The sequence below is a fragment of the Marmota marmota genome, unplaced genomic scaffold, assembly GCF_001458135.2.
Source record: "Marmota marmota marmota unplaced genomic scaffold, marMar, whole genome shotgun sequence".
Classification (NCBI taxonomy): domain Eukaryota; kingdom Metazoa; phylum Chordata; class Mammalia; order Rodentia; family Sciuridae; genus Marmota; species Marmota marmota.
Genome location: NW_026000051.1, coordinates 4,068,559 through 4,078,138, shown reverse-complemented (window position 1 = coordinate 4,078,138; position 9,580 = coordinate 4,068,559). Strand labels below are relative to the sequence as shown.

At 55.8% G+C, this 9,580-nt stretch overlaps 1 protein-coding gene across 1 annotated transcript in view; it reads right to left on the bottom strand.

The window, feature by feature from the left end:
• The window catches only part of Eng (endoglin), a 34,864-nt gene that overhangs the window by 15,161 nt on the left and 10,123 nt on the right, over positions 1 to 9,580 (bottom strand). The window contains exons 2-3 of the mRNA XM_048812797.1: positions 8,425 to 8,662; positions 8,073 to 8,147 (exon numbers count right to left, since the gene is read on the bottom strand). Coding sequence (XP_048668754.1) covers positions 8,073 to 8,147; positions 8,425 to 8,662 — 313 coding nt within the window. The remainder of the gene's footprint in view (positions 1 to 8,072; positions 8,148 to 8,424; positions 8,663 to 9,580) is intronic.

Here is a 9,580-nt window from a genome sequence, read left to right as displayed (position 1 = left end):
ATGTGGTAATTTCATTTTATTTCTGTACTTGCATTTTTAGGTTTTTTTTTTTTTTTTTTTTTTTTTTTTTTTTTTTTTTTTTTTATGCTGGGAATAGAACCCAGGGCCTCATGTATGCTAAGCATAGGTTTTACCGCTGAGCTACACCCCCAGCCTGCAGAAAAATTTTAACTGATGGGGGGCTGGAGGTGTGGCTCAATGGTACAGTGCTTGGTTAGCATGTGTGAGGCCCTGGGTTTGATCCCCAGCTATAAGAGCAAAAAACAAAAGATGTTTTTAAATTGATGTAATTATGTTTTCATGACAGCAACAGTAATATCCACACTTACACATGGCATTCTATGTGCCAGGACTATTCTAAGTATTTTCCATTAACTCATTTAATTAATGAAACAACCCTTTATTATTCTCAATTGCAGATGAGGAAACTGAGGCCCAGAGGCGCAGTCATTTGCCCATGATTGCACAGCAAATAAGCTGGGGCTGGGATTCGGACCCAGGCAGGCCTCTGCTCTGAACTCCTGCCATATTTTTCTACATCTTATGACCAAGAAGTAAAAGATGACAGTGATCCACAGGGCATAACTTCTGTGGAGAGTGACCTCCGCTTGCCCCGTCGCTTTCTGAGCAGGCAGGGTGTGAATGGCTGAGGAGCAAGAATGAAGAGACAGCTCAGGACCCCAGAGCCCCACGACTCTCCAGGACAAAGACAGACACGGACGCGCTTTCCTGTGCTTCCAGAGCCAGCAGCTCTCAGACAAAAGCTTGTGGCCAAGAGCTGACCCCAAAAGTCTCCTCCCCCCCATCAGAAGGGACAAGCGATTTCAAGATGGAGACACCGTGGAAAGCGTGGGGATTCACATCAGATTGCGTTTCCCCAGCTGACGCCACCGAGCCAGAGACAGCGGGTCAGACCCTGGAAAAATCTGCTCAGAAATATTTCCGCTACTCAATAATAACACTGTCATCACTCTTTGTGTTCAAGTTCACTCTTTAAAACAAATAAAAAAGAGAGCAAATACTGTGACTTCATTTTCAGTGTTCCACAAATCAGCTCTGTCCCTTTGGAGGGCTCTTTAGGCAATTATTCTTCAATAGTGATTCTCACGGGGGTTTACAGTAGAAGGAGAAGAGGCTTCACGTTTATGTGTGCATCGGTTCGCATCACGTTTTCTAATGGCTTTATAATGCTGTTTCATAGCATCTGTTTCGTCAGTTTTTTAAAATATTATGCATTCTAAACACTTTAATAACTAATTGCTGGATTTAAGGCCATTTTTTTATGAAATGCGAAATATCTGTCAGAACCAGCCTTTGGCTCCAGGGCTGTGATCACTACTTAGACCTGACCAAAGGAAAGTGCAAGCCACCTTGCTGGTGTGGAGACCAGGCCTGGTGCTCTGTCCTATGTCCTGTGAAACCATCAACTATGGGCACACAACTGTGCCTGTCCACAAACCACTCAGGTTCTTCTCTGAATGGGTGAATTTTACCTCAATAAACTTGTTACGAGAAACAACCGAGTGCCAGTGATTTCACCGGGTTCGACCCCGCCCGGTCTGCCCCTGCGCTGAGCACGTGGCAGGCGCTTCTGATCAAAGCAGGAACAGGTGTCCTCCCATCTTACAGATGGGGAGATAGAGGCTCCAGGAGGAAGCTGCAGAGGCAAATGCAGGCAAAGCCGAACCCCGGGCCCGTCAGCCTGGGCCTGGACCGTGCCCTTCTCTCAACTGCACCTCAGTGACACTTGTTGGTCCCCACCCTGAGAGGAGAACTTCAAGGGGTACATATGGCAGAGAGACGGGCCCCATGACTTGGCAGATTGCAGCCAGGGAACACCAGTGGAAGGGGAAAGCCGTCCTCTGTCCCTTGGTGGACACCCGCCAGCTGTGGGAGCCAGGCTCTTCTTGGAGGAAAGAACCCTGTGTGACGGGACCAGCTGCTACCACGACACCGCCGGTGCCTCCGTGCCTCAGTTTCCTTGCCTGTGAAATGGGAATATGGCTGGAAAGCAGAACCAGGCGGGGCTCTGCTGAAAGGAAGTGAAGAAAGGGAGATGGAGGTCAGGGCCCGGTCAGCTGGGGTCAGAAGGCTAGGAGGCTAGAACTTTGTGACATTTGTCACATACTCAGTTCTTCTCCCAGGGCTCCTAAGCCAAACCCACCACGGCCTTGTCACCAAGACTTTCCTGTTCAGTTGGGGGACAGGGAGGCTGAGGCCAAAAGCTGGGGGACAGTCTCCTGCCAGGATCACACATGAGTGGTTTGGATACTGGGGGAGGCTGGAAAATGGGGCTCTTGGGGTCCCAGAGCTCCCAGGCCTCGCTGAGGGCCAAGTGGTTACCAGAAGACCCAGTCGGGTTTCCATAGCAAACATTTCCATCCCCAAAGCCTGACTCACCGGCAGCCACTCGCACCCACCCGACTTCCCTTCTCTGCCCCCAGAGGCAAAGAGAGGGGCCTGCCTGCCCCTGCCCCAGTCTTCTAGGTGAGATCCTGGGGAATTCAGGGCCCAGGCATGGCGGACAGGCCAGCCAGCCCCTTGCCCCCAGCCCTGCAGGCTGGGCCTGCCCGACCCTTCCCTGAACTTGTGGGCGGGAGGTGAGTTGCTATTTTTGTGCCCACAGATGCCATTGTGGGGCCAGCGGTTGGAGGTGGGACAGGGGATTTCAGAGAGGAGGCCCTGAGCGCTAGTAGCCACTTATAGAAAGCCGCTTCCAGCAATTCTTCTAGGAGTGGAGTCTCGGGGCTGCCCGCAGCTCCCACCCTCAGGGCCAGCCGGAGGCGGTCACATTGGAGCCAGCCGTCCCTCCGTCCACCCAGCAGACTCAGACAGTGCATACAGGAAGGGTGGCCGGGGAAAGGGGTCAGAGCCAGACAGACCCGAATTCAAATATGTGTACTCAGTCATTAGCCTGTGACCCTGGACAGTCCTCCTGGGCCTCAGTTTCATGATATGGAAAATGGGCTGACAATACGTCCCCCTCACAGACTCACAAGGATGCTGTGTGACTCTGCCTCAGAGTGGGCTGTCCAGTGTCCAGCTAGGCATGGCTGGCCCTCTGTGGAGGTGGGTCTTGCATCCACAAATTTGAACAACCACAGATAATTTTTTTTTTTTTTTTAAGGAGACAGGGTCTTCCTATTTCCCCAGACTGGCCCTGAACTCCTGGGCTCAAGTGATCTTTCTGCCTAGCTAGGACTTCCAGGAGTGTGCCACCAAACAGCTCCAAAATATGTATGTATGTATATATAATTTAAATTGTGTCTGTGCTGGACATTTATGAGCTTTCTCGCTTTCTTTCTCTCACTCTCTCTCTCTCCCTTTTTTTTTTTTTTCTTTTTTTGGTACGAGAGGGGGTGCTTTGCCACTGAGCCACATCCCCAGTCTTTTTATTTTTCATTTTGAGACAGGGTCTCGCTAAGGTGCTGAGGCTGGCTTTGAAATTGTGATCCTCCTTCCTCAGCCTCCCGAGCCGCTGGGATGACAGGCGTGTGTCGTGTGCCTGGCAGGGCTTTTCTTTCTGTTACTATCTGTGTGTCCCTGGCATTGTGGCAGGTTTTATAATAATCTGGAGACACTTTAAAGAGGAGCAGAGCATTGCTCAGGTATGTGCAAGACCACACCACTCCACACAGGGCCTGAGCATCTCTGGATTCTGGTATCATCCGAGGGGATCCTGGAACCCATCCCCCCAGGGACACCGAGGGATGGCAGCACATGGGCACTCACCCAGGGCAGTGCCACAGCTTTGGATGTCAGACCTGGGCAGCAGGTAGTGGGAGCTGTGACGCGCCACAGGGAGGTGTCTGCTCCCATCTGCCCGGGGGAGTCAGGCTCAGTGCTATTCAGGAACTGGGTGTCTCCTGCATTCCCGCCGGCCTCCTGGGGGTCCCTCAGCGCTTAGCATTTGGGAGTCCTGGTCTCCAGCCAGGTGGCCACAGAGGGGGCTTCCAGAATCCCTGGAGAGATATGTTCTCCCCACCCCCACAGTGGGGCCTCTGCTCCCTCCAGCCCTTCTGGGGGTCAGCTGGGGCTCCCCCTGCCTCCCCTGACTCTCTTTCCTGCCAGAGAGGCCGGCTAGGGGGCTTCTGCTCCCCCCAATGGGGATGGGAGATGGTACAGCAGAGAACAAAGTTAACCCCTGAACAACCAAACAATGACCCAGGCACTCAAGTGGCAGATGACAGATGCTTATGCTCAGATATCTTCTCCTCCTCCTTTCCTCCCTCCCTCCCTCCCTCCCTTCCATTATCCACACATCATCCAGCAGATATCTAACCCCAGGCTGAGTTGGAACTGGCCACCGGGGACACTGTGAGAGACAAGCCCAGTCCCTGCCCAGCACATCTGACCCCTGCCCACCCAGGCCCCTGGGTCAAGCCCGCCTCTCACATTTGAAAATCCTGGAACAAGAATATGATGGCAGCTGCCGGCCCCAGCCCCGCTCCTGTCTCTGCACCCTCCTTCTGACAGCACAGCAAGGACCTCAGGTGTCCATATGTGAACAGCCCCCCATATGCCCAAACTCTGCCATCCTACCCCCAAATAGCCAACACCACCACCCTTCAGGCCTAGAGAAGCTGCCCCTCCCAGAAAAAGGACAAGAAAGAGCCCCACCAGATGTGAAGGCCATGCCCATAATCCCAGCAACTCAGGAGGCTGAGATGGGAGGATTGCAAGTTCAAGGCCAGCCTCAGCTACTTAGCAAGACCCTGTCTCAAAATTAAAAAAACAAAAAGGGCTGGGGATGTGGCTCGGTGGTGGAGCACCTGAGTTCAACCCCCAGTACCCCCGGCCAGAAGAAAACCCATGCAGTCCTGGGATAAGGGCTGTGTCATTGGGTAAGGAATTCAGGGACCCTCGTATCCACAGCAGAAGCTAGAGAGGAGGGTGAGGTTCAGGTGGGCACACCCCTTTGTCCACACAGTCCCCCTACCCTGGAGGAGGGATCAACTGGAAGATGGCCATCGAGAGGTCCCTCATTCTGGGGCCCAGGGTGGGGGCCCCTTGTCCAGGCCTGGGGGCTGCACTACCTTCCACAGCCCCTTCCCAGGATGATCTGGGGAGCCTGGGGTCCCTACTGGATCACCTTCTCTGCTGGAATGGCCCTGCCTGCCCCTCTGGCCAGGCTGAGTCAGTTCCCAGTCCTGGCCCTCCTCTGCCTAGGCGTGGGTGGGGTGTCTTTGACTCGCCCGCCCCGTTTGCCGGGAGTGGGGTGAATCAGCGGCCGACCCGGCTCTGCCCTGGCCTGGCTGCTGGGGCTCAGTGAGGAAGACGGCAGATCAGCGCAGCGGGTCTGACGGGAATTGCTGAGACACCAGGCCGGCTTCCTGTCTCCCGGGTCAGGATGTGAACCCGGCCCCCTCCCGGAATCCAGGCTCCGGCCTGCCCTTCAGGGACCAAGCAGATAAAGCCCCTGCCCAGCAGCCCCCTGGTGCGTCTGCAGACCACCCCAACGCACACGCGCGCGCACACACACACACACACACACACACTCTGGGCCTCGCAATGCCTGGGGCTCTCCGCGGCCCTTGCTCAGACGAGGGCCACCCACCCACAGGAAGTCTGAGGGTTTTGGGGCCACGCAGAGATGGTCGGGAAAGCCGCTTTCTGTGCCAGGATTGACGAAGGCGGTAATAGGTCAGGAGGGATCTGGCTGGCTGTTGAGCCAGTGCCACCCTACAGAGCCACCAGCCTATGTCTCTGGCCTCAGGGTCTTGACCCCACCAAGTGCCAAGCCTCTGAAAGCCTTTTCCCTAATGCCCCTCTCTTCATGTTCAGTGTTTGTCCCTGTCCCCTGAAGTCACCCACAGGCCCCTGCACCCCTGCCCCCTTGCTGATCCCATCACTCAATTCCATGGCTGCCAATGTCTACCTCCCCGCCCATGAGTGGCATGGGGCAGGAAGGGCCTGGCTCTCCTTTCTCTCTGTATCCTCAGTGCCCAACACAGGGGGGGCACAGAGCAGGCATCTGGTGAGAGCTGGTGGAGGGGCCCGTGGAGCTGTGGACCCCTGCTGGGGGCCGCCTGGGGAGGAAGGTGCCTTGGAAGCCATAGCTTCCTCGGTGCAGGACTTGGCAGGATCGTGGAACAAGGAGCTTGGTACAGAGGCCCAGCTCCATGGGGCTGGACTACAGTTAGCCTCTCTGAAAATGGATTCCTGGCCTCTGCCTCTTCTCCCTGCAGGGGTGTTAACGGGGAAGACACAGACCCTAGAGAGAAGCAATGATACTAACAACAACCATGACTGCATGCCATATGCAGGCTCTGGGCAGGCCCTGGGCTCTTTTTTGAGACAGAGTCTCACTGAGTTGCCCAGGCTGGCCTCAAACTAGTCATCCTCCTGCCTCAGCCTCCCGAGTCACTGGGATCATAGGCAGGCACCACTGCGTCTGGCTGTGCTCAGTATTTTGCCTGCACCATCCCTTGGGATTCTCAGAGCAACCTTGTGAGGTAGGGACCATCATAGCAACGGACCCAAAAGAGGTCAGCCAAAGTTCTACTGGGGACCGTCTGGCTCCAGAAACGGAGTTCTTATTGTTGTTGTTGCTTTGTTTTGTTTTGAGATGGTGACTGGATAAGTTGCCTCGATCTCCTAAGCTCAAAAGATCCTCCTGTCTCAGCCTCCAGAATAGCTGGGACTACAAGGGCACGCTCGTCAGCAGCCCAGCTAGGACCTGTGCTCCTGGCCCTGCCCGGGCTCACACTTGAGTAGATGCCAGGCTGGGGTCAGGTTCTGCAGCTCTGTGATTCTTGGTGAGACCCTCAAGACAAGAAGGGTGTGTGGGGGTCCACCCCTTGCACTCCAAGTACACTGCAAGGTGTGACCAGTGACAGATCCAGGGCTGGGTGTGGTTCTCCTGGGCCCCTGCGCTCTCCACCACCTCCTCAGGCGCTTATGCCTAGGAGCACAGGAGCTCAGAGCCTGGCTCCGAGAAATAAGTCAGGCTGAGGTCCCTGGAAGAGGTGGGGATGACAGGGGGATTCTCTGTCACCAACTCCAGGGTCCTTGAACTGCGACGTGAGTACGGTGGCATACTGCCACACTCGTAAAAACCCTCCACTGACTGTCTCTGCCCATAGACAAAGAGCAAGCTCCTTAATAGTGACAGATCTTTTCCGTCTCTGTGCCCTCCTCTGCGATGAAAGGCAAGCTCCTGCCACGCGCTGAGCCCGCCGACAGACTCTCCCCTTGGTCTCTCCTCTGCTCTTCCCCACCCCGCCACACTCAGCCAACTCCTGGCCCTTCTTCCTGTTGCTCCTCCTGAAAGCCCTGCCTGACCTGGGCCCCTGGGAGGGCGCCAGTCTTCCGGGCCCTGGCTGGCTGGCTCCCATACACCTGGACACCTGGCTGGGCCCTGCTCTGACCTGTAGCCTTGCTCTGACTGTGGACCTCAGTTGACGATCCCAGTCACCCCTAAGAGGTGCGGGGACCTAAACATCAGAGCAAACGAAGTGAGTTCACAGAAGGCAATCTTCCATATCATTACCAAATTTGGAAAAAAAAAAAAATTACAATGCCTAGGAAAAAACCACATATAATATGTTTGGTGCTATCTGTGGCTTGGGGGTTATCAAAGCCCACAGTCCTCACGGCAGGCAAGGCGGTGGGGAGCAGGGCCCCCCGATATTGGTGGTCTGGGCACCTTCTTATCACCACACAAATGCAAGGCAACTCAACAGTTTTGGGGGCAGGTTGGCCACATGTTTACCCTGAGCCAACGCTGCAAATTGCTATTAGGACCTAAGGCCACGTGGGCCAGGTGTGGCCTCCAGCCCAGGCAGGCCCAAGCTGGCTGACCTCTGAGGAGCCAGGTGACAGCTTGGCTCTGGATCCCCTGGGGATTTGGGGTGAACTCTGGCCTTGGGCCTGTTTCTTTACGTCACAAAACTAGCCCCCGTTCCTTCCTCTGGGAAGCGGGGACGAGAGTGGGCCCTGGCAGATGGTCCTGGAGAGGCTTCTGCGTGGACCGTGCTTAGCCCCTGGCAGACATCGGCCCCAGCGTGGCCCCAGCGTGGAGTAAGGAGAGACAAGTGTGTTCGTGTCATTAATAAGAGGCTCAGACAAACCGAAGGTGGGCTTCAGAGGGCTCTCCCGGTGGGGTTCGTCTGGAGGCTGGACTCGCTGGCTTTGGATCTTGGACACTGCCCAGTGGGGCCATAGACATTGGATAGGGGACAGTCCAGGGAGGAATATTGGAATTCGGCTAAAAGAAACCCTTTTTCAAGGTCCACGCTGCCTACAGTGGCGTGAAGTCCCCTGAGAAAGCCGTCAAATCCCTTCACTGGAGACGCAGGAGCCCCGCTCAGCCCCCTGGCTCTTCTCCCCAGCCCCCCCCACCTAGGTCTTATGGTTCTCTCCAAGGATTGCCCCTGCCACCAGAAATGCCACCTCTTGGGTCCCCAGGGAGGACTTGACCACTATCCCAGGGGCGACCACAGGAAGACCCTCATCCCAGGGCCCTGGAGCTCTCTCTGGGCCCCTCCTGACCCTGAAGGGGCACTCACATCTGGGAACTCCAGGAAGAGGACGTGGACTTCAAGAAGAGCGTTGGGATTATGTGCCACGCAGCCCTCAGACACCTGGCTGGTGGTGTATGTCACCTCTCCCCTCTGGGGGTCCACAGGCTGTAGGTCACAGTGGACACTTTCCGCAAGACCTGTTGGAGAAGCAGAGGGGAAGAGGGACAGATAAGAAGCAGGACAGGAGGCTGGGTGCGGCTCTGGGCAGAGCGCTGGCCTAGCACGTGGGGAGCCTGGGTTCCAGCCCGGCACTGCCGCAGCTAACAAAGAAACAACACCCGGGACGGGCGCCCACTCAGGGCTCCACCACGTCTCCACAGCCACCCTACGAGATAGGTATCAATGAGGCCATTCCGCAGATGAAAAACTGAGGCTCAGAGAGGAAACGTCTCTTGCCTGAGGTCACAGTGCTACTAGGCCAAAGGTCACGGATCAAAGACAAGCTGCCAGTTAAACTGTGAATTTTAGATAAACAGTGAATAATTTTTAAACTACAAGTATATCCCAAGATATTGCATGGGCTATACTTACACTAGAGGAACTTACATGGTTTATCTGAAACTCCAATGTAACTGCACTCCCATAGTTTACCTGCTGCACCTGACACCCACCAGGGTCAGGGTCCCGTGAACAGGCCTCGAGGCCGGTCAACCCTGAAGAAGGCAGGAGCCAAGACAGGGGACACAGCTGTCCCCCTCAAGGCGGCCCAGGGGGACCGGTTCTGAAGAGGCTGAGAGTTTCCTGGCCCCCCGACAGGGCGAGCCTCGAGGGTAGCCCAGGGGGAACGAGGCCCCAGAGCAGGCCTCGAGGCCGGCCCGGAAACCAAGGTCCTGAGGGAAAGCGATGGAATTTCGCCCTGACGGCAGAGGAGGAAGAGGAAGGGCCCTACACCTCGTCCTGAGGAATGTGCTGGGCGGGGGGGGGGGGGGGGTGGGGGTGCTGGAGGAGGGAAGGAGGACAGGGAAGGGGAGATTGTTTGGGAAGTTTGTGTCGTCCATCTTGTCGCGCTCAGCGTTCCTGTTTTCTGGAGGATCAAAGATGGGCTCGGAGGGACT